At 48.4% G+C, this 25692-nt stretch overlaps 1 protein-coding gene across 1 annotated transcript in view; it reads right to left on the reverse strand.

Moving 5' to 3' along the window:
• LOC142295004 (retinol dehydrogenase 7-like) overlaps positions 1–25692 on the reverse strand; it is a 58801-nt gene that overhangs the window by 13840 nt on the left and 19269 nt on the right. Inside the window, exons 2-3 of the mRNA XM_075338073.1 lie at positions 10272–10424; positions 5945–6075 (exon numbers count right to left, since the gene is read on the reverse strand). Coding sequence (XP_075194188.1) covers positions 5945–6075; positions 10272–10424 — 284 coding nt within the window. The remainder of the gene's footprint in view (positions 1–5944; positions 6076–10271; positions 10425–25692) is intronic.

Raw genomic sequence — 25692 nt, forward strand, 5'->3', positions numbered from 1 at the left:
ATAGCCATTTTGAATTACCCAAGCCTGCGGGGACATGGCTAGATAGGAGACCTATTGGAACCTTTAGGTGTGGCTCCTGCAGCTTCTGTAGATTCCTTGATCCCTCAAAAACGTTCACAAGTGCTGTGACAGGGAGAACATTCACCAATAGAGACTTTGCGAACTGTAAGACCATGGGCGTGGTTTACATGTGTACTTGTCAATGTCCCAAAAACTACGTAGGTAAAACTAAGAGAGAGTTTAGAGTAAGGATAGGGGAACATATGGGGGACATTTTACACAAGAGAGACACCGCGCTAGCCCGCCATGTGGTCCAATATCATAATGGAGACACAAAAAGTGTTCTCTTTAAGGCAATAGAGACAGTTCAGAAACATGAAAGATTGGGGGATTGGAATAGGCTAATTCTCCAGAGGGAAACCAGATGGATCTATCTACTGCGGAGTATGAGCCCTGATGGGATCAATGAACAGTTCAATTTCACGAGTTTTATATGATCTGTGGGTAGTTCCCTAATAAAATTTGGTGGTCCTTGGGATACCCTCTTTCACACACATAAATATAGGATGGTTTATCTTTGGGATGGGCAGGAATGTCCTTATGCTGATTGTCCTGACAGGACGAGCATCTGTCACTATGTGGCAAATAAATTCTATAACTATTACTTTAAATAGCCCGACTAGGCTCCTCAGGCCCTTATGTAATGACTCCTTATGGAGCATCCCCTCTCCGGGTGGCTTTTAGGGGAGGTCTCATAGGTGGAGCGCATGGTGCACTCCATACTGTGAATCTTCCTGGCTGACGTCCGAGATCTAAGATTGTGGGCATGGCCCTGTTGGGTTCACCCTGTGACATCAGACTATTCCGCCTCCGGAAGTATCCTCCGATTTGTGGGGGAGGCTCCACAAGTGGAGCGTATTTAGCGCTCCACGTGACGCTAACTTCCGGTATGACGTTTGGGACCCAGAGCATTGTGGGCCATAATGATTTCCTGTGTGACGTCAGACGATACCACCGCCGGAAGTACCCGCACGCGAATTGGCGCGAGATTGAAAAAACAATGGGGCGGTAAGCTTCCCGGAGGCGGGGTGGTATGGGCATAACAGAGTTTATTTAAGAACAGGTGGACTATGGAATGGTGTGGCATTATCCCTGACACCACCAACGAGATAGGACCCTGATTGTGCGGTCCGAAGTGACGTCATTAGTCACGATACTATCCGGATCTCCACTGTGTGACCGGCATTGGATTCAATATTTGAACATCTCCTGATGAACCCCCAGATATTCTGAGGGAGAAACGCGTTGAGATGGGACTTGTATGCGATAGGATAAGTACAACTTATTTATATTTTATAACTGAATGTACAGTCATTGTGATGCTGCATTTTTTAATATATGTGCATCGGCACAAGTATGAGATATTTTCTCTTATATTTCTCTAGTTGGTATATTTAAAGCATTTTTTTACTGACTTTAGAGAGCAGCTACAAGACAAGTATATGACCTGCACAATATACATATACACGGTGTATGGTGATGGTGGTAGTATATGTGGAGTGGAGGGTCAGTAAGGGACAGCCGCCGAGGAGCGGGAGCACCGAGTGTTAGGGTGTTTACACTCCGCTGGTAGGTAGGGGAAAATCATAGGGTCACCATTAGGTTACCCCTACCCCTGCCTAACCAATATCTTTAAAACACCATTTAATATCGACACGATTGGCGCACTGGTCCCGCTCACCTTTCATCCACCTGTGTTTGTGGCTATTATATGTGACTGCATTGACAGTTTTTTAGTGAGTTGACTAAATAAAGAATTGGTATTTTAAATAGGGATTTTTTTCTTGGTTTGGTTTATTATTGGATTCCTTCTTTATTTATTTTTTGTGGTATAATTCTCCATGCTATGCAACCTTACAGGCACAGCACCACAGCAACAATGGCCACTGCTCAGCACCAACACCAAATGAAAGGAGCTAAAGAACATGACTGGTTACAATTAATGTAGTTAGTTTATACATTTCAATTGAACATTCTGATGGGTGAATTTCTAAAAAATAGTTATTTTATTGAAATGAACTCCCATCCACAGAGATTTGTTCTGGAACTTTTGGAATTGGTTCTAAATGGGAATTATTTTCTGTTTCCTAACACCTATTACTTACAAGAAGCACAAATGTGGTCCCTTCTCCATTTGCAAAGCCTTCATGGCATATTTTGAAGAACTTTTTGTGTAGACTCATCTATTATTTTTTAAACGTCAGACCCTGGGATAGGTTCATAGATGACTTATTTTGCATATAGGCTAGTTTACTCAGTTTCTCAATAGAATATAACTGCATTAACAATATTTGGGAAGAATTGAAATTTACCATTTCATATTGTAAAAGGGAAATATTGCCACATAATATAAATGTATATATACAGTACAAGGACACACCTCATTTAAAGAGTTTTCTTTATTTTTATGACTCTGAAAATTGTAGATTCACATTGACGGCATCAAAACTATGAATTAACACATGTGGAATGAAATACTTAACAAAATAGTGTGAAACAACTGAAAATATGTGTTATATTCAAGGTTCTTCAAAGTAGCCACCTTTTGCGTTGATTACTGCTTTGCACACTCTTGGCATTCTCTTGATGAGCTTCAAGAGGTAGTCACCGGAAATCGTTTTCACTTCACAGGTGTGCCCGGTCAGGTTTAATAAGTGGGATTTCTAGCCTTATAAATGGGGTTGGGACCATCAGTTGTGTTGTGCAGAAGTCTGGTGGGTACACAGACTGTACACAGCTGATAATCCTAATGAATAGACTGTTAAAATTTGTATTATGGCAAGAAAAAAGCAGCTAAGTAAAGAAAAAGAGTGGCCATCATTACTTTAAGAAATGAAGGTCAGTCAGTCCGAAAAATTGGGAAAACTTTGAAAGTGTCCCCAAGCGCAGTGGCAAAAACCATCAAATGCTACAAAGAAACTGGCTCACATGAGGACGGCCCCAGGAAAGGAAGACCAAGAGTCACCTCTGCTACGGAGGATACGTTTATCCGAGTCACCAGCCTCAGAAAACGCAGGTTAACAGCAGCTCAGATTAGAGACCAGGTCAATGCCACACAGAGTTCTAGCAGTAGACACATCTCTAGAACAACTGTTAAGAGGAGACTTTGTGCAGCAGGCCTTCATGGTAAAATAGCTGCTAGGAAACCACTGCTGAGAATAGGCAACAAGTAGAAGAGACTTGTTTGGGCTAAAGAACACAAGGAATGGACATTAGACCAGTGGAAATCTGTGCTTTGGTCTGATGAGTCCAAATTTGAGATCTTTGGATCCACCCACCGTGTCTTTGTGCGAATCAGAAAAGGTGAACGGATGGACTCTACATGCCTGGTTCCTACCGTGAAGCATGGAGGAGGAGGTGTGATGGTGTGGGGGTGCTTTGCTGGTGACACTGTTGGAAATGTATTAAAAATGTAAGGCATACTGAACCAGCATGGCTACCACAGCATCTTGCAGCAGCATTCTATTCCATCCGGTTTGCATTTAGTTGGACCGTCATTTATTTTTCAACAGGACAATGACCCCAAACACACCTCCAGGCTGTGTAAGGGCTATTTGACTAAAGAGAGTGAGTAATGGGGTGCTACGCCAGATGACCTGGCCTCCACAGTCACCAGACCTGAACCCAATTGAAATGGTTTGGGGTGAGCTGGACTGCAGGGTGAAGGCAAAAGGGCTGACAAGTGCTAAGCATCTCTAGGAACTCCTTCAAGACTGTTGGAAGACCATTTCCGGTGACTACCTCTTGAAGCTCATCAAGAGAATGCCAAGAGTGTGCAAAGCAGTAATCAAAACAAAAGGTGGCTACTTTGAAGAACCTAGAATATAAGACATATTTTCAGTTGTTTCACACTTTTTTGTTAAGTATGTCATTCCACATGTGTTAATTCATAGTTTTGATGCCTTCAATGTGAATCTACAATTTTCAGAGTCATGAAAATAAAGAGTTTTGAGAAGGTGTGTCCAAACGTTTGGTCTGTACTGCATATATATATATAATATATATATATATATATATATATATATATATATATATATATATATATTAGCTGTACTACCCGCCTGTGTTAATAACTGTTGTTAGCAAAATAGAATGTTTTAACAAAAATTTATTCTGCACACAAAAACCACAAAACAAATAGATAGAAATGTAATTATTAAAAGGCAAAAACTAAGCTAATAGAAGCATTTCACAACATATATTTCAACACCACAAATATTCCACACAGATTTAACTAAATTGGCCAAGTAATGTGCTCCGTCTGTCTCTTTCCAGGTCTGTCTCTTTCCCCGTCTGTCTCTTTCCCCGTCTGTCTCTTTCCCCGTCTGTCTCTTTCCCCGTCTGTATCTTTCCCTGTCTGTCTCTGATCATGATCATGACTAAGGACAATCGCGTCTGAAACGCGTAGATCAGAGGAGTTATGTTTTATTCCTTCTTCCCCTTTTTTTAACCATTGTTGGAATAAAATGAAATTTTAACTTAATTTCAAGTTTCTATGGACATTCTTTGTGCTGGGGATCCGCCTTTTATTGATTGTCACCTTACCCTTAATGGGACGCTGTGGAATGCGAGCACCTGTGGTGGAACACATTGAGGACCTGCTGTGGAACACATCCGGTGATTCCCTACTGCTCCGGGGACCTGGGACGTAGAGGAACATGAGGACCTGTGGTAGAATGCATCGAAGGAGTTGTGTTCCACCGCATGGAAGAATTGCTGTGGAGCACAAAAGGACCTGTTGAAAGTGCCCGCTGAGGATCACAGAAGGACCTGGGAGCAACGCAGATATATGGGGTCTGGTGTCAGTATGATTCTCCTGGGGGGTGTCTGCTTTTTTGGGGGGTAAACTTACCCCCAATCTGTGTTACCCCCAAAAATACGCATTACCTTGAAAATAAGCCATAGCACATTTTTCATGTTATTGTCGGGGAAACACGGTATTAGTTTTCCATCGAACACGGCGTTCCGCTTTTATCCCAATAAGTTCTACTTTGGTTTCATCTGATCAGGGCACTAAACTCTTAGGGGCACTTTGCACACAACGACATTGCAAGCCGATGCTTGCGATGCCGAGCACGATAGTCCCCGCCCCCGTCACAGCAGCAATATCTTGTGATAGCAGCCGTAGCGAACAATATCGCTACGGCAGCTTCACATGGACTCACCTGCCTTGCGACGTCGATTTGGCCGGCGACCCGCCTCCTTATTAAGCGATGTGTGCTGCCGCAGGAACGAGGAACAACATCGTACCTGTCGCAGTCGCGTAATTATGGAATTCCCAGACACTACACCGATGATACAATTAACGAGCGCAAAATCGTCGTAATCGTATCATCTAGGCTTTATACACTACGATGTCGAGTGTGACGCCGGATGTGCATCACTTTCGACATGACCCCTCTGACATCGCACCTGCGATGTCGTAGTGTGCAAAGTGCCCCTTAAATGTCTGTATGAATGGAGCAACGACATGTGCAAAACTATTTATTGTCTAAGGTAATATGGACCTAGATCATTGAGACTTGTGTATTTTCAAATCTTACAAATGCCTTGTGCCTCTGGTAGAAATGTTACTCTAGTCAAGAATTTGAGTACATTTTTGGCATAATATACGCCACTGAAGTGTCAAATTTTGAAGGATTTTTCAGGTGGGTTTTGCCTCATCCTGTCCCTACCCAACTCTGTACACATTGATGAAGCAGGACTGCTCTAAAAATAAAAAAAATCATATATTTTTAGATTTTGCACTCTAGATTTTTTGCATAAACATCATAATGAATCGAATCCTATAAGACTGGACTCCTGTAGGCATACACATCTCGGTTGTATGTTGGTTTTAATTTACCTAGTGAATAATAAAAAAGCTGAAACACAAGAGTCTTACCTGCACCCCAAACTGCTTCATTTCTAGTCGGAGGCAATCACAGAATTTCTCCACCCCAATTTTGCTCATTGAATACATGCTATTGAGCATACCTATATATGCATTTGTGCTTGATAAAAATACCATACGCCCTAAAATTATTAAAAAAAAAAAAAATAAAAAAAATCAACATAAAGAAATAATAAAGCAGTAAAGGTCCACAAAGGCTGGAGCAAAACTTTGTTTCATCTTTTACCTTGAAAAATTATGCAGATTGGCTGGACCGGCACTAAATTCTCTCAAAATGCCTGTCAGATAAATGAAAGACTTTTTTCTTTATTATAAGCAATGAGTCAGTTGATATGCAACATGGCACAATATCAGGACTCCTGTGTCTTCTTGTGTGATGGCATCACTGTGAAGAATTTCAAGGAAACCCAATAGTAGACTTGTGATGCCTGAGCCACGGGCCACCACCTGAAGTGAGTTGCTCATCTGTCCTCATTTGTAGAAGTGGCCCTTCCGTGCTCTTGGGAGTATGAATCACAGACTGGCTGTATTATTGCAGCTTTGTATATTTTATTCTGAAACACTGCGGGGTTACCCCGGGGAGGATGATGGAAGACAGATGGGGGCGCAGGGCGACGGCGACAGCAAATGAGAGGCAAAGGCAGGGGCTGCGATTCCAGGTCTTTTACTCACAGGTAGTTAAGGCGATGCCCCAGAGTACCGATCTCTGCCACGATGGGCTCCAGACGATAGTTGGCGGTCACTGCCGGTGCCCGTGGAAGTCTTTCCAGTGACGTGTCCCTCGGTTTTTATCCGGAACCCGGGTCGAGCCTCCAGCTCCAAGCCACGGGTCCAAGTAGAGAGAGGAACGCTCAACTCCAGTTGTCTGCGTCAGATGTTATCCCAAGCTGTGCCTGGAAAAGTCTGCTCTAGTGTGATGGTTGCGCCTACTTCTTACCCCCTAGTGGTGTCCACCCCCAGTGGTTTTCCTAGCGACTGGGGAAGTCCCATGCTTCGTGATGGCTAACTACCCTGTCTGCCCTAGTCCACCCCCCCCATGGGAAAGCACCTTACTGTTGTATGTGTGTGTGTGTTTTGTGAAGGCACCGGCAGTTAACCCCCTCCTAACCCGGGATGGATATTACCCCTTAAATGTGGTGTAATACCCTGTAGCGCCTGAAGCCCAGGGGCGCCACAGATCTCTCTCTCTCTCTCTCTGTGTGTTAATAGGAAGTGACTTTTCAGTTAATGGGAGTGAAAGACAAAGAAGCTGCCAGGAACTCAAATCAGACTAGTCATCCATGATGCATGGTCCATATTGACCCTGAACTCCTTTTCAAAGTAGGTTTTTTATTCTGAAATGCTGAAATATTTCAGAATAAAACATACATGGTTGCATTCAGTGTCATGCATGCTGCACGTGTTTATGCATCATTAACCTCATGTCTGCTTCATTTTAAAGGGTTAATTTGCAGGTTAACAGATTTAGGAAGATGCTTAAAAGGAACGTGTCAGGTAATTTATGTGTTCTAACCTAGTAGCAGGGTGATGTGTTGCCTAGTAACCCCTTCCTACCCATCCCTGTGTTGTAATATTGTGTAATGTGCATGTATAAAAATATGTTTTATTACTTTTGTGTACTCTATGTAAATGAGCAGGGGCTCTAGCCCCATGGGCGTCACATTGCACTGTGGGTGTTTGCATGTTTTCCGTGGTATCACGCCCCTGTGTGCGTGATACCATGGATTTACATGAGCGACGTCACCATCAGCGTCTTCAGATCCCACGCGTGCGCACTTGCCATTCCCACAGCCTTGTTATCCGAGTGTTTGCTTCTCGGCTTCAGACGCGCACTGTGCATGCTCAGAAGACTCCTGCGGTTCCGGTCATGTGCAGAGCGCGTCTGAAGACGAGAAGCAAGTACCCGGATAACAAGGTTGCAGGAATGCCAGCTGCGCACGCGCCAGATCTCAAGGAGCAACGAGACGTTGCTCATGTAAATCCATGGTATCACGCCCACAGGGGCATGATACCACGGAAAGCATGCAAACACCCACAGGGCGATGCAATGCCCATGGGGCTAGAGCCCCTGCTCATTTACATAGGGAACATGTAAGTAATAAAACATATTTTTATACATTCGCATTGTGCCGCCCCTGCAGCGGTCGAACCGCTCGGATCCGGGAGTGATTACTTGTGGCTCGAGGGTCTCCGGACCCGGGGGCTTGGGACCACCCTTAAATATAGAAGGGGGATTATTTACAGGGGAGATATAGTTCGTGACGCCACCCGTAGTGTACGGTAACAGGGAGTACCGCTGCTGCCGTTTGGAGTACCCGGAGTGATGGAGTGGGGCAGCTAGATGACATTACCCTCCACGGGTAGGGAAAGGCCCCGGGACCCTGGATGGTGGAATGGGGCGCAGGGGGAGCACAGGCTTGCTGGTTGCAGGGGTTAATCAGGTAGTTACTCAGCATGAAAGCAGACGCTGACAACGTGGTAAACCAAGCCTCTGTGTGCCGCTGCCTTCTTGGGGGAGCTCGTCTGGGTCCTGTCCCCTGCAGCACTGCCTAGTGGTCTGTGGCCTGCCTCCTGGCACACTATTTTGGAGTGTTCAGTTGGCCCGTCAGCTTGGAGCTTTCCGGTCCCCGCTCCCTACTAGGAGTGGCAGAGGAGCTTGCTCTCAGGAGCTCACGCTTGGGATTTCAGTGGGCTGTTTTGCTTGGAAAGTCCTATCCCCCTCGTTGTGCTGGTTGCTTGAAGCTTTTCCCCAACCTAGAGTCCATGTACCCCGACTTGCCTTCGGTTCCAGCCTGGCTATTGAGCTGCGGCTGCTGGCTATCCTCTAAGACTAGCCAAGCACCCAGTCCCAATCTCCTACGACCGGGTCTCCGACTCCTCCGGGTCCAGACCAGACCACCGTCTGCGACCTAGTCTGCTTCTCCCCTGGGAGCTCCAACTCCCAGCTTCCTCAGAGCTCCTCACAGCTCGAGGGCTACCACGCAACTTCCTCTCACTTTGCTCCCCTGGAGCCGACTGACTTGTCACCTCCCACCTCCCTGCCTGACCCCTAGGTGGGCGGCCCTATTCCAGCTTAGCAGCCCACTGGTGTGCCTGACAGGGTGGGGTGCAAGGTGTCACTAGGATTTGTAGATGCTGGTGGAGGCAGTACTGCAAGATGGGAACCCAGAACCATGGGGGTTGAGTCCTGCACTAAGAGTAAAGCGCGTGCAGTACCCTGTGACGACCTGACTAGTCCAGGGGCGTCACAACATTACACATTATTACAACACAGGGATGGGTAGGCAGGGGTTACTACTAGGCCACACATCACCCTGCTATTAGGTTAGAACAGATAAATTACTTGACAGGTTCCCTTTAATCACAGTACTGAAAGTGACACAATCATAAAAAAACCTAACCTTATGCCAGCAAAGTAAATGACAATTTTGCACACATTGCTTATTTTTTCCTTACAGATTTAGTGCAGAAAATAAACTGCAGCATGTAAAGTCTTTCTGCGTTTTTATCGGAGTCTTTCCAACCCAAATGCATGAAAAACGCATGGAAAAAAAATCATGAAAAACACACTGAAAACGTGGCAAAAACGAGCATTTTGTTTCTGCCAGGAGATGCAGATTTGGTGCAGAAATTTCTGCAATCAAATCTGCAATGTGTGCACGTAGCCTTACCTTACCCCTTTGTGATCTGTTGTATGAACATAACATTTTCGGGTTTGCAGAGTCCTGATCTGGAGCTCGCTGAGAGTTAATTCAATCAGACCCCAATGACTAGCAAGTTTCCACATATTCCATGGATAGGGGATAACTAGTTTGGGGGGGTTTTCATAACCCTTTAAAGCCAAGTTTACCCATTGCTTCCATTCATATAATACATTTAGCTTCCCTTTGTAATAACAATTGATGAAGGTCGCCCCCTTGTGGTTGTATGGGAGCAAGCTCCAAACCCGCAAATTGCAACACATCTGATTTACTGATGTGTGACAATATAAGGATCCTATAAAGTGCTTCCTAAACTGTTTGCTCAAACTATATATTATTTTACATATATATATATATATATACCCTTGTGAGTTAAATATTTCATAGACTACAAATACATACTTGCAGTTCTTAAATTAACTATGACACAATGTGGGTATTATTATTATTATTATTATTATTAGTATTATTATTATTATTTTTATTATTCAGGGAAGCTGAACCCAGAGCAACTAAAGTAGACCTTAAATTAGAGCCAAGATCGGAAGAAGAATTGGGTGTAAAAATAAATGCTGATGACGACAGTATCTATTATGCCATTTTAGTACAGATCTCACCTTTGCTTTTCCTGATAAGTGGAGCAAAAGCCAGGGTTGTCCTAATGCCCCCCAACAGGTTGATATCAAGAACCTTTTGGTATTTCTCTATTGTTTGCCATTCGACCATTCCCCACATGACTACACCAGCGTTGTTCACAAGTCCCCACAGCCCTGGGATGAAAAAAAGAAATAAAATCACCTGTCATCAAAGCAGTAAATAAAAGTATACAAATAAAACATTGAAACTTTTATTTTGGGATCATCAGGGGTCAGATCCTTCCCCTGCCTCCCCCCTAAAAAAAAATATTAATAATATCTAGCAGAGTCACAGAAGAGTATATCTCACAACTATGCAGACCTTACGAAAGTAATTTCCTCCTATTGAAACCCATAGATTCCCCTTTCATTGCACCCATAAAGTATTATGCCAACAAAAGAGCCCCTCAAACACTGTATGACACCCCCCCAGTGAATTTCTCCACAGTATCCTCCACACAGTATGAAGACCCTACTGTAACTCCCTCAACTACCCCAACAAAGTATTGTGATCCCAAAACAGTTTGATCCCCCAACTGTGAACCCCACACAGCCCTCCATGCAGTATAATGGACCCCTCAACTCTCCCATACAACCCTCCGCACAGTATGATGGACCCCACGCAAACCTTCACACTGAATAATTGCTTACATACAGTATAATTTCCCTTAAATAGCCCTCCATGAATTATAAAAGCCCTCCAAATATTATAATGGCCACCATACAGACTTCCATAAAGTGTAATGCACCCCACTATTCCTCCACATAGTGTAATGCACCCCATAATCCTTAATATAGTATAATGCACCCACATAGTCTTCCATGTAGTTTAATGAACCCCCCACAATCCTCCATATAATATAATGCACCCTTAGAGTACTCCATATAGAAAATGCACCCCATAGTCTTCTGTATGAATAAGTGAACCCCCAAAGTCTTCCATATAATATAATAGGCCCATTAGTCATCTATATAGTATAATGCCCCCCCAATAGTCATCCATATAGTATAAACCACCACATAGTCCTCATTATAGTATAATGCACCCCCATAGTCCTACATATAGTATAATGGGCCCCATAGTTCTCCATATAGTATAATGCACCCCTCATACTCCTCCATATAGTATAATGCATTCCATAGTCCTCCATATTGTATAATGCACCCCCCATAGTTTTCCTTTTAGTATAATGCACCTCGATAGTCCTTCATATATAATGCATTCCATAGCCCTAGAAATATTATAATGGGTCCCATACAGCCTTCCATATAATATGATGAACCTCCCATATAATGTAATGCACCTCCCATTGTCATTCATATAGTACTGTATAATGCACCTACGTATAGTCATCCATACAATACACTTAATTTCCCATAGTCCTCTATGTAGAATAAAGAACACTATAGTCCTCCATATAGTATGCTGCAACCTCCACAGTCCTCCATATAGTATAATGCACCCCAAAAATCCTCTATATAGTTTAATGCACACTCCATAGTCATCCATATAGTATAATGCACCTCATAATCCTCCATATAGTATAATACACCCCATATTTCTCCATATAGTATAATGCACCCTGCAGTCCTCCATATAGTATAATGATTTTCAATATTTTAAGGTGTTTTATACCAGAAAACTGATATAACATTATTAATCTGGTCCGAATACTGCAGAGACCTCGTTATCTAAAATCTTTGTAAAAAATACATCTTTGTTCAACTTCTGCAAGGACTAGTGCTCTAAAATAGAAACTCCATGTATAAACTACACCACAAACTCTGGCCTTTTTTCTGTTTTGCTTCACATCCTCTAGCTATTTTACAAATAGGACTAAAAGTAAAAACAAAATAGTTGCTCGGTCGTACTCAAGTTTTGTTTTTTTGTTAAAAAATGTCAGGGTAGGGATACGCAGTAGAGAGCGACATCTTAAGATTTTTTTTAGTGTATAGATATCCCACAATTGATTTGTGTTGACAACAGAGTCTATTGCAGTCATGGCGAACCTTTCACAGGCCGAGCGCCCAAACTGTAGCCCTAAACCCAATTTTTTTTTCCTGAGGGGTACTTCTCACATAGCGAGATCGCTGCTGAGTCACGTTTTTTGTGACGCAGCAGTGACCTCATTAGCGATTTCGCTTTGTGTGACACTGAGCAGCGATCTGGCCCCTGCTGTGAGATCTCTGCTTGTTATACACAGTGCTGGTTCATTTTTTTTATTGTTTCTCTCCCGCTGTTAAGCACACTTTGCTGTGTGTGACAGCAAGAGAGCAACAATCTGAATGTGCAGGGAGCCGGCGTATGGCAGCCTGCGGTAAGCTGTAACCAAGGTAAACATTGGGTAACCAAGCTGGTTACCCGATATTTACCTTAGTTACTAGTGTCGCGGGCGGAGGAGGGGACGCTGCGCTCACCCACTGCTCGGGTCCGGCTGCTGCTCGCTCGGTCGGTGGGCCGGATCCCAGGGACTCGAGCGGCGCTCCTCGCCCGTGAGTGAAAAGGGGGTTGTTTGGTTTAGGGATATTGTCCGTGACACCACCCACGGTTGTGGTGAGGTTGTGACACCACCGCTGCTCTGGACGGGGATCCCGGGAGCGATGACAGGGAGCAGCTTGGATGTTATTTCTCCCCTCCGTGGGTAGGGGGGTTGGTTGTCCCGGGGCCCGGTGAGGGTTAGGGATGGCAGGCGGGCTACGGGGCCTGGTGAGGTGCAGGGTCGCGGGGGCAGCGGTGTGCCGCACGGCGGTACTCACTCAGCCAATGATGAATGCAAAGTCTCCGGTAAAACAAACGGCTGGATGGACGGTTCCCACAGTCGGCTGCGGTAGCACCTGTGTTGTGTTCACGGTTCCAATGGCTTCCCACCGGTAACCCGCTCTCCAGCTTGGATGGATGCTGAGGGAGCCCCTTTTGCCCGCAGGCTCTGGCCCTGTGAACTGTAGCCTTGGCGGTGACTGTGTTTCCCTTTACGGTTTGAGCTGTTGCCTTTAATTGGGGCTTGACTGCTGGGAAACCCCGGAGGTTCCCTTCGCTAACGGATTTGACCAGTTTTACGGCGACTCCTGGCCTGGTCGGGGTCCATAGGCCCTGCCGAATGGTGCTGGCTTCTCTTCACTCCCCGATCCGGTACCGACGGGCCACCGCCCGTCCCCGGTCCTTACGGTTCACTCCAATCAGCCTCTCCTGCAGACGGTCACCACCGTCTGCCAACCTTGCTGTATGTGCCCGGGCCACGTACCCGGACACGGTCAGTCTCCTCTACTACTACTTCACTCCTCAAACTCAAAACTAATCTGACTCCTTTTCCCGCCTCCAGGACTGTGAACTCCTCGGTGGGTGGGGTCAACCGCCTGGCCCACCCCCTGGTGTGGACATCAGCCCCTGGAGGGAGGCAACAAGGATTTGTGTTTGACCTCGATGTGCCTAGCCGGGGTGTGGGGTGTGTTGTTGTAGTACCTGTGACGTCCTGGCTTGTCCAGGGCGCCACACTAGCGTCCGCCGCTATCACGCTGCCAGTGCCGGCTCCCTGCTCCCTGCACACATAGCCGGATTACACATCAGGTAAATAAGCAAAGGTTTGCTTATTAACCCGATGTGTACTGTGGCTACGAGTGCAGGGAGCCAGCACTAAGCGGTGTGCGCTGGTAACCAAGGTAAATATCGGGTAACAATACCCGATGTTTACCGTGGTTACCAGTGTCCGCAGCTTCCAGACGCCGTCTCCCGGCAAGCGCAGCATCGCTTCCACGCCGCTGCTGGCTGGGGGCTGGTCACTGGTCGCTGGTGAGATCTGCCTGCTTGACAGCTCACCAGCGACCAGGTAGCGACGCACCAGCGATCCTGACCAGGTCAGATCGCTGGTGGGATCGCTGGTGCGTCGCTAAAGTGTGACGGTACCCTAAGTGCCAGCCAATCTTATTATGTAAATAATTGATTGTAACCTTACCTTTGCAGTCTTCTCAGCAGGGGGCATCACGCTCATTCGTGCTTACCACACATTGAAGCTGAGCCACTGCCACTGCCCTTTCCAGACACAGCAGTTGGATTGATGTTTCTGGAAAAAATTGCAGCATATTAGACAGAGATTTTAGTATGGAATGCAATCAGATTTCACCCTGTAATCCACATCTACATTTCAAAGTGTGAACATCTTGAAAACCCAACGTATGAGTTGCTCCCCTTTCATTGTGTAGTTATGTCCCCCTTCCTGGGCCACTTCCTGGTAAACATGTCCCCCATCCTGATATAAATTTCCTACATTCTGGTATATTTGTCCCCATCATGGCCCCATCCTGGCAAATGTACCCCATCCCGGCATGTACCCCATCCTAGTAAATGTTCCTCCATCCTGGTAAATTTACTCCATTATTGTAAATGTATTTCATCGCTGGCATGTTCCCCCATGCTGTTAAATGACCCCATCCTGGTAAATGTACCTCATCCCGGCATGTACCCCATTCCTGGTAAATGTCCTCCATCCTGTTAAATGTACCCCATCCTGGTAAATGTACCCCATTATTGTAAATGTATTTCATCGCTGGCATGTTCCCCCATTCTGTTAAGTGACCCCATCCTGGTAAATGTACCCCATTCTGGCATGTTCCCCCATCCTGGTAAATGTACCCCATTCTGGCATGTTCCCCCATCCTGGTAAATGTACCCCATTCTGGCATGTTCCCCCATCCTGGTAAATGTACCCCATCCAGGCATGTTCCCTTATCCTGATAAATGTCCCCTTTCCTGGTATGTTCCCCTTCCTATTAAATGTTCCCCATCCTGGCATGTTCATGTACCCCCATCCTGGCATGTTTCCCCCCATCCTGTCATGTTTTCACCCATCCTGGTAAATATATCCCCCATCCTGGTAACTGTATCCCATCCTGTTAAATGTCACCCTTCCTGGCACGTTCCCCTTCCTGCTAAATGTACCCCATCCTGGCATGTTTCCCCCCCATCCTGGCATGTTTCCCCCCCATCCTGGCATGTTCCCCCCCATCCTTGCAGCCATATTTCCCCCCCATTCTTGCAGCTATGTTTCCCCCCATCTTTGCAGCCATGTTTCCCCCCCATCCTTGCAGCCCTGTTTCCCCCCATCCTTGCAGCCCTGTTTCCCCCCCATCCTTGCAGCCCTGTTTCCCCCACAAAATTACAGCCATGTTTCCCCCCATCCTTGCAGCCCTGTTTCCCCCCATCCTTGCAGCCATGTTTCCCCCCCATCCTTGCAGCCCTGTTCCTCCCCCATCCGTGCTGTCCATGTTTCCCCCATCCGTGCTGTCCATATTTCCCCCATCCGTACTGGCACTGTCCCCCCACACCTTGGCACAGCCGCACACAGTTTAAAAATTAAAAAAAACCCCTCACCTTCCAGCACCCGATCCACCGCTGCGCGCCGCTGGGTCCTCAGTCAGTTCCTGAGCGGCCACAAGACGCCGGCGCCGCCTACTGATGCTCCGCCATCTCCTAGGCAACAGGCCTGTCAGAGGGAGGAGAAATGTCTCCTCTGCTCCAACACATCTTTGAACTGCCGGCGCGCTCCCACAACAGTTCAAAGTGGCTGAATGTGGCGACAGCGCGCATGCCGGCAGAAAGGGCTCTGCGTGCCCAGTCTGGCACGTGTGCCATAGGTTCGCCATCAGTGGTCTATTGTAATGTTAAAGGGACACTGACAGCACAGAATGACTGTCCAAACCCAGTACAAGCACTCGGTGCACCATGGCAGGGCCAAATATTTAAGTACATCTCCCCACCTGCATGTTTTCCCAGTGTGACCACCCCCCTCTTTTTTGAATGACACCTCTGGTTCTGGACAGCAAGAGAAGAGCAGAAGTAGGTGGAAGATGCATGTTAATGTTTGGCCCCGCCATGATGCACCAAGTGCTTATGATTGGTTTGAACAGTCATTCTTGGCTGACAACGTCCCCTTAATGATTCTTCTGAGCAGAGGTGTACAGACTCACACAGGTAGTGTGTGCTTTATGGCTTGAGGAATGGTGCATGAAACAGAAATTTTCTGCACATTATTGTTTTGCTGCTTATTGCTGGTTCAAAAATTCAGTTCACCTCAACCCTGTTAACCAGTCGCACAGGAGCCCAGAAGATAAGGGGCCCATTTCCACCTCCAAAGCATGATGAGCTACTGGACTGAAAAGAGGCCATTTATTGTTCTAATACAGGAGCCCTCTTCTGTCTCTGGTGTCGGCTCCTCGGGAATCCTCCTTGACTAGTGGAAGAGTCAATTAATATCCAGGGCCCTTCAAAACCTTCCAAAAACTACTTATAATAGAATTTTTTTCACAATTATTTGCAGGGAATGGGACATGGAAGACATTGTTCAAGAAAAGGTGATTGTCTACAAATAAAATTAGTACTGCCATACAAAAGCTTGCTGTGAAAAGATGGCAGGTGTCTTCAGAAGAGTAAGGTTGTCTGCACACGTTGAGTTTTTATGGCGTTTTTTGATGAATTTTTGAGTGCAGATTTGTTACAAAACTTGAAGGGAATCCCAATAAGAAATCTGAAGTGTCATGCACATATGGCTTTTTTGTGACTTGCAGATTTAGTGCAGAAAAGAATCTGCAGCATGTAAGGCTATGTGCGCACTTTGCGTTGCGTTTATTGCAGTTCTAAACGCATCCTCTGGCAGAAATTGTCTTTGTCAAATTTGGTTTTGACCACAAAAACGCTAAAAATACACTTGCGTTTTTATCGCGTTTTTACCACGTTTTAAATGCTTTTTCATTGCTTAAAGTCAGATGCGTTTTGACTACAAATACACTGCTAAATGAAGTTTAAACATTCAAACACTAAGAAAAAAAAGAAAAAATGATAACAAATATGATTAAAATCATACACAAAATAGCTTATTTTATTAAAATTATAACTTTGTTCTAACATTTATGTATAAAATAACGTTAAATTATGGATTTTCATTAATTTAATTGTCGGACTATGTGTGTGTGTAAAGGGACATATCATGCCCTTAATATAAAGTCAAAAACAAATGCGTTTATTTGATCAAAAAAGCATGGTAAACGCTGGGATTTTGATTTAGGATGCGTTTTGAAACTTCTCATTGAGGGTACTTTTCACACTTGCGTTTATTTCCTTCCGTTACAATCCGCCCTTTTGGAAAACAGCGGAATCCGTTAACGGATTACGCTGTTTGCCATAGACTTGTATGGGTGACGGATTGTACCAAAAGGACCTGCATTGCTTCCGCTGGGCGACGCTCCGTTGCTTCCGCCCAGCGGGAGGAACGCAGCATGTAACGTTGTTTTGAGCAGCGGAATCCTCTGGATTCCACTGCGCATGCTCTTTTTTTTTTTAAATCAAACTTTATTTTGGCTCGCGGTGGCCGAACGTTTAGCTGAGCGCCCGGCTGTCGGCAAGCGACAGCGCTCAGCTGAACGACCGGCCGCCAGCAAGTCACAGCGCTCAGCTGAGCGCCCGCCCGCTGGCATGACCGGCCGCCGGCAAGTGACAGCGCTCAGCTGAGCGCCCGCCCGCTGGCATGCCCGGGCGCCGGCAAGTGACAGCGCTCAGCTGATCACCCGGCGGTCGGCTGCAGGGAGCGATCAGCTGATCACCCGGCGGCCGGCAAGTGACAGCGCTCAGCTGATCACCGGCGGTCGGCTGCAGGGAGCGATCAGCTGATCACCCGGTGGCCGGCTGCAGGGAGCGATCAGCTGATCACCCGGCGGCCGGCAAGTGACAGCGCTCAGCTGATCACCGGTGGTCGGCTGCAGTGAGCGATCAGCTGATCACCCGGCGGTCGGCTGCAGGGAGCGATCAGCTGATCACCCGGTGGCCGGCTGCAGGGAACGATCAGCTGATCACCCGGCGGCCGGCAAGTGACAGCGCTCAGCTGATCACCGGCGGTCGGCTGCAGGGAGCGATCAGCTGATCACCTGGCGGCCGGCTACTGGGAGCGATCAGCTGATCACCCGGCGGCCGGCTACTGGGAGCGATCAGCTGATCACCCGGCGGCCGGCTGCAGGGAGCGATCAGCTGATCACCCGGCGGCCGGCTACTGGGAGCGATCAGCTGATCACCCGGCTGCAGGGAGCGATCAGCTGATCGTTCACAATAGTCTGCCGCTGGTAAAACTGTAAAAAAAAAAAAAAAAAATCAAAACGAATTGCGTTGTTTTGCAGCATCCGTTCCATCCGTTGTGCCACTATATGCAACACATCCGTTGCATCCGTTACACAACGCAATGCAACGGATACCGTTCAACGCAAGTGTGAAACTAGCCTGACTCTAATGTTAGCAAAACGCTGCCAAAATGGCAAAAACAATTGACATGCTGCTTCTTTAAACGCAGAGATTTTAACAAATTTTCTGCAACTGAAATGCTGCGTTTTTAACAGCATTGTGCGCACAAGAAAGCCATATTTCCCATAAACTTTGCTTGAAAATCAAAACGCATGCGTTTTTTGCATTAACACGCTGCAGTTGAAAACGCTGTGCAAACACATGAAAAAAAGCAAAGTGCGCACATAGCCTAAATGTTTCAGTGTTTTTGTGTCGCGGGCGGGGAGGAGGGTGTCAGCACACCGCGCTCACCCCTTCTGCTCGGGTCCGGCAGCTGCTCAGTGGTGGCTCGAGCGGTGGGCCGGATCCCGGGGTTTCTCGAGCGACACTCCTCGCCCGTGAGTGAAAGGGGGGGTGTTTGTTGGGTGTGGGGATTGTTATAGTTCGTGACGCCACCCACGGTTGTGGTGATTGCACCACCGCTGCTCAGTGTGGGGGTCCCGGGGATGGTGATGCGGAGCAGCCAGGTGTTGTGTTGCCCCTCCGTGGGTAGGGGTTGGTGATCCCGGGGCACAGTGAAGAGATGTAAAGTGTAGGGCTTGGAGGGCGCAGGGACGCGGGGGCAGCGCTGTGCCTTGCGGCACTGTGGTACTCACTCAGCCTGAGACTTGGACACAGTTTGTACGGTAAACCAAACGGCTGGTAGGACGGTCCCACAGACGGCTGCACCTGCACTCCCGGTAGGTGACGGTGATGTCTCTCTTCCTTGCACCTGTGTTGACTGATGGTAGCGGTGGATTCCCTCCGGTTACCCGCTCCCCGACTGCAATCTGGGCCGGAGGAGCTCTACACTTTGCCCGCAGGCGCTGGCCCTGGGGAAACTGGTGCCCTGGCGGTGGCGGTGTCTCCCCTGTAATGGTCGGGCTGTTGCCGTCAATCGGGACTTGGTTGCTGGGGGATCTACGTCCCCTTCACTGACGGATTCGGCAAATTTGGCGACTCCTAGCCTTGCCGGGGTCCGAGAGGCCCCTGCCCTGGTGCTGACTGTCCTTCGGAACACTGCTCCAGACCACCGGGCACACAGCCAACGGGGTCCTTCCAGGAACTTCCAAACGGTCCCCCTCCGAACAGTCACCGCCGTCGCTGACCTTGCTGTTCTGGCCCTACACAAAGCTGGGCTCTCAGGCGTTGCACACTCTCTGCTCTGTCACCACTTCTTGCTTTCCTCCTTTACTCCTTTTCTTTCCTCCACTTTCACTTCTTGGTTGTTTACTGTAGCCCTTCACTGGACTTCACTCTTCCCCTGCCCGGGGCTATCTTGTTTACACAAGCTCGCCCTGAGCTCGACTGCCTGACACTTCCTGCCTCCAGAGCTGTGAGCTCCTTGGTGGGCGGAGCCAACCGCCTGGCCCACCCCCTGGTGTGCATCATCAGACTCCTGGAGGAAGGCAACAAGGATTTCTGGTTAGCAGATGTGCCTACCTGGAGTGTGGGGTGTGGTGGTGTTGTGACCTGTGTCCCCTGGCTTGCCCAGGGCGACACATTTGCAGCATTTTTTTTACCAATTGACTTCAGTGAAATCAGTCAAAAACATTATAAAATTGCAGGTATAAAAATGATTGTGTATTTGCTGCATATTTACTGCGACAGCGAGAGAGCAACGATCTGAATGTGCAGGGAGCCGGCATCTGGCAGCCTGCGGTAAGCTGTAACCAACGTAAATATCGGGTAACCAAGGGAAGCCCTTTCCTCGGTTACCCGATATTTACCTTCGTTACCAGCGTCCGCCGCTCTCACGCTGCCAGTGCTGGCTCCCTGCTCCCTGCACACGTAGCCGGAGTTACACATCAGGTAAATAAGCAAATGTTTGCTTATTAACCCGATGTGTACTGTGGCTAGGAGTGCAGGGAGCTAGCGCTAAGCGGTGTGCGCTGGTACCCAACGTAAATATCGGGTAACCAAGCCCTTGGTTACCCGATATTTACCTTAGTTACCAAGTGCAGCATCGCTTCCACTCGTCGCTGGGGGCTGGTCACTGGTCGCTGGTGAGATCTGCCTGATTGACAGCTCACCAGCGACCATGTAGCGACGCACCAGCGATCCTGACCAGCTCAGATCGCTGGTGGGATCGCTGGTGCGTTGCTAAAGTGTGATGGTACCCTTAGTTGAGGTTGTTATTTGATTTTGCACCTCGGTTTTCTGATTTGTTTGCACTAGTTCTCCCGTTGTGAGACTCCCATACTTTCACACCTTGGAGCAATTCTTTTCACACACTGTTAACTTTCTTTTGCCTGTATATACAGTATGTTTACTTATATACCTTATGCATCACACTATCATTCATTATTTAAATGTTATTTATATTCTATGAGGGTGTACCGTTCCATCTTATATTTTCAATCAATGTTGTGGTTGTAACACACTGGTGATTTAATCCAGACAACAATGTTTTTATATTGTGCTCCGGGTCTGTTTTTTGCATCCTACACATTCCCCTATTTTTCTTTTTTAAATGGTTTTAATATGTTCATCACTTTTAATTGATGTACTGTTCTGACACCCACACACTGTTAAGGGAGAATGAGTTGTCAGACAAATAAACTCTTTCCTATCAATGCAATGAGATAGACACAGAGGGTTCTTTACAACGTTTATTAACAAAGATCAGTGTAAAACTACAAGAAAAGTGACAGTTCTCAGTACAAAGCATACAGAATATCTGAGGTACTTAGCTTTATGTATGGTACAGGACACACACAGCATAATGCCATAACATGGTAAATGGCGGAGATAGCCATAGAGGCAGAAGAGACTACCAAATAAGACTTCATGAAGGACAGAGCAGCTGCATCAGACAATACTGTGAATCAGCATGACTAGCTTCCAAGGGGCCAAGATGGCTGCTGCCAAAAAGAAGGGTGTGGCTAGTGAAAAGGCTGATGGGAAACCATGGAGGTCTAAGGAGTAAACGTTAGACTGCACTGGTAAAAAGTGAGGCAGATATAAAGAAGATGGTGCTGTTCATTAAATTATCTTAAGGCACTAAATTCACTGCTGATATAAAGGCATAAATAAACCAGTTATGTGCATTCCTGTTGTGGCGCCCCTGACCTAGTCAGGCACCACTGAGTACTGCACCCATGCTGGGGACAGTACAATACAGGTAATCCAGAAGGCTGACTGGGGTGTGGAACACAGGCGCATAGTGATCAGGTCTCACACATGTACCTTTGAGAGGACCCCTGGGGATCCCAGGAGGGGGCAAGCCTTCACCTTCACTGGAATAGTGGAGGGGGTAGAGCCTCCATCTCCTCTCAAGGGGTGTGGTGGAGAGTCTGGTTGCTAGGTGGCGTAGGCAAGAACAGGAGAGGAGGAGCAGTGAGCCAGTTCAGTGTAGAGTCCAGGGAGCTCGAGTGAGGAGCAGATCCCTGGAGCTGTGCAATCTGACAGCGTCCGCGCAGTGGCTACAGACGGGGGAGAACGGTCAACTAGGAGTGCTGCCTGAAAGCCAGCTTCAGCTAGGAAGTGCAACGGAGTGGGAAGTAAGGAGACTGCTAGAGAGCACCAGGCCCAACCGGGCGGCAGATCCCGAAGCAAGGATAGATTCAACTTTCTTCTGCTAAACCTGCCGGTGTGGGGCTCTTACAGCCCACACCACAACACTACAAAAGCCGCAGCCACGTAACCGCAAGTTTGGGCCCATAGGTCATAGGAGGCAAGAGGCTGGAGTGGCCTGGTCCGGGGAACAAGCACACGGCAAGAAGGGGAGAGAGGCTTGGAGCATCTTCCCTGGGTGACCCCCATAGGGACTCAAAGTCGGGGTCACCCCAAACCACCAAGGGCTAAGGAAGGCGAGTCAGTAGTCACCCTCATAAAGTCAGCCTGAAGGATACCTGGTTCCCATCTGGTTCATCCCAGCTACGCCTGGGTTACTCACCCTGCCACCTGAAGTGAGTAAAGCCCTTGAAAGACATTCCTGCCTGTGTGGTCATTCTGCGACTTGTAGTACTACGCATCTACACCGGTCCCTGGGGCTTGCCTCACTCTCAGGAGGCTACTACATCTGACTGCACATATCATCAGCCCCAGGCACCCCTAACCTGCAGTGGCGGTCCCCACTGACCGCAATACTGAGAGTGGCGTCACGATCAAAAACAAGAAGATTTCCTACCAGTGACGGAGATCCAGCAACGTGGAGTCCCTGAAGGTATGCACCGACACAACACCGGTGGGGCTTCACATCTGGCGTCACGAACAGGATAAGGACTAGACCTGTTCAGACAGGTGACCATGTGCCTAGGCGGTCCGCTTGAAAAATTGGAAGCGCCGCCATATTGCCACCATGAAAAGCGCGCTGAAAAACAACAGCAGCCCGCGCTGGAAGAAGTTACCGCCCACGAAGAGGTGTGGCTACCCAGAGATCCCCTGCAGAGTCCTGACCTCGCTGATGAAGAAAGCGGAAGCGTCCGGAGACGGCGGGGCAGAAGAGAAGCCAGCAGCTTGCTAGAGAAAATGGAGTCCAGACGCGGATACCCAGAACCAGGCACTGCTGCCTGGTGGTGCCGGGAGCTTGCCGTTTTCTGCGACCAGCTGGAGGCCAGGATTGTGCGACGGCTCAGAGAAGAACGCAAGGAGCTTCTGGAGATGGCGGCGGCGGTTCGGACCTACGAGGAGGGAGCCGCGCGACGCCTGCCAGACCGAGCGGCGACGACGCAGACCCCGATGCTGCCACAGATGGGTGAGTCGAGTGATGCCCCGGCCAGCGCAAGTGCCCCGACCCCTGCTGCCACGCCCGCGGTCCCAGAAGAGGCGCCCGGCGCGGCGCCACCGGACCAGGCCGCAGCCACGCTAGATGCGGCCTGCCAAATCCAGGCCGCCGCAGCCATGCCCCGCCTGGCCCGCAAAGGTCCGACCACCACTGCGATACTGATCCGTGCCGCAGGTGTGACGCTGACCCAGGCTGCCACCCTGCTGAGCCCAGTCCGCCAAGACCCCACCGCAGCAGCGACGCTCGTCCGCGCCGCAAGTGAGATGCTGAACCAGGCCGCAGCCCCGCCAGGCGCGGCCCGCCAAGCTCCGATCGCAGCAGCGACGCCCAGCTCAGCCTGCACAGAGCCCTCTGCAACAGCGACACTGATCCAGGCCGCCGCCATGCCAGGCGCGGCCCGCCAAGACCAGGCCGCCGCCATACAGGGCGCGGCCCGCCAAGAGATTGCATCACTATTTTCCCCGGCCTGCAAGGCCAGAGCAGACACCGCTCCCCAGTCCAGAGAGGTCCCTGCTAGGAAATCCCTGATAGGTGAAGACTCCGCATACTGGCAGCTGAAGGCTGACCTGGAGGCCAAGTTCCCACAGGAGATGGTGGACAGATACATGCTCCCTCCGCACACCCCTAAGGCAACCCCTGCAGCCGCGCCAGAGAGTCCACCGCCTGGGCCAGCTGAAGAAAGCCCATCCCCAGCACTGCCACCAAAGGAGTGCCAAGAAGAACTAAGGGGGAGAGGAGGCCAGGAAGCTGAAGGGCTGACTCCGACGCCAACCGCAGCAGACCCATACCCAGAGCCAGAGATGCTGCCCTATTCTCGCTGGGATGAGGAAGACCTAACCCCATCTGCTGACGAAGATCAACCCAAAGACCTCACCTGGGAGCCCACAGGTATGAACCCAGCCCGCAAGACACGGCGCAGCAGAGCAAAGCATCCTCCAACACCACAGTCTCCAGAGCAGAGAGAGGTCACAGCCAGAGACCTGGAGGAGAAAAGGTGCCTAAGAAGGTCTGAAGCCCAGTCCAGAGGACCCCTTTACAGAGGAATAGTAGAGGACTTCAACCTGAAAAGCGGATACGGCTTCATTGTAGTAAAAGGAATAAAAGAGGGCATATTTGTAAATCGAAGAGATGTTCAAGCCCACCTGCCCAGAGGACATTCAGGCAGAAATTTGAAAATTGGAGACGTAGTACAGTTCACCATGCATGAAGGCGAAAGAGGATTGTATGCGCTTGATGTAGCACCATGTCCCAAACAAGAAAGACAAGAAAGACAAGAAAGACAAGAAAGACAAGAAAGACAAGAAAGACAAGAAAGACAAGAAAGACAAGAAAGAAAAGACAGAGATAAAGAACCAGATGTAGAAACAGACGAAGACCAAGAAAGGAAAGATAAAGATCCTACAGATGAAACAACCACAGACAAAGATCCTACAGATGAGACAACCACAGACGACGACAGAGAGCAAGAAAGTCACAGGTGCCGGTGCCCTACATGCCCACGCCCTGGTGAAATGGAGGAGTAAAGAGTAAAGCAAAGTAAAGAAAGAAGTTACTGTTTTGACCAGTTTTGTTTGCAACGTTTAAGAAATGCGCCCACAAAAACTATTGTGAGAAATAAACTTTAAGGCTATGAACTTGCTATAGCCACAAACTCTCGCAGTGTAAATAGTTACACCAGTGGCACCACCACCAGGGCCAGCCTGTTTAGGGGCTTGGCTCGTCTGCAACCAGGGGGGCCCGTCCGTAGAAAAGGGCCTTGGCTCACCTGCGACCAGAGAGCACGCCTGTTTATGGGGCCTTGGCTCACCACCACAAAGAGGGTACCTGGTCAGCACCAACTGTGGAGGCCGCCTCTACATCCTGCCAGAAGTGGCTGAAGGCGCGGTTCCACCAGGCCAGGTATACCCTGAAACCACCAGCCCATGTAAGCCGCCTCTACATCCTGCCAGAAGTGGCTGAAGCCGCGGCCAACGTGAAAGGGTTTTGGGTGGGTTAACGGACTTGTGGGTGGAGGGTGGTGATGTCTGATACCTGGTGCTTTTAAATGTTTTACATGTTTTAATGTTTTATGCATTTTAAAATGTTGTCTTGCAGCCCGAGGACGTGCTGGTGATAACTAAGGGGGAATGTGGCGCCCCTGACCTAGTCAGGCACCACTGAGTACTGCACCCATGCTGGGGACAGTACAATACAGGTAATCCAGAAGGCTGACTGGGGTGTGGAACACAGGCGCATAGTGATCAGGTCTCACACATGTACCTTTGAGAGGACCCCTGGGGATCCCAGGAGGGGGCAAGCCTTCACCTTCACTGGAATAGTGGAGGGGGTAGAGCCTCCATCTCCTCTCAAGGGGTGTGGTGGAGAGTCTGGTTGCTAGG

Source organism: Anomaloglossus baeobatrachus, chromosome 3 (genome assembly GCF_048569485.1).
Source record: "Anomaloglossus baeobatrachus isolate aAnoBae1 chromosome 3, aAnoBae1.hap1, whole genome shotgun sequence".
In the NCBI taxonomy this organism is placed as follows: domain Eukaryota; kingdom Metazoa; phylum Chordata; class Amphibia; order Anura; family Aromobatidae; genus Anomaloglossus; species Anomaloglossus baeobatrachus.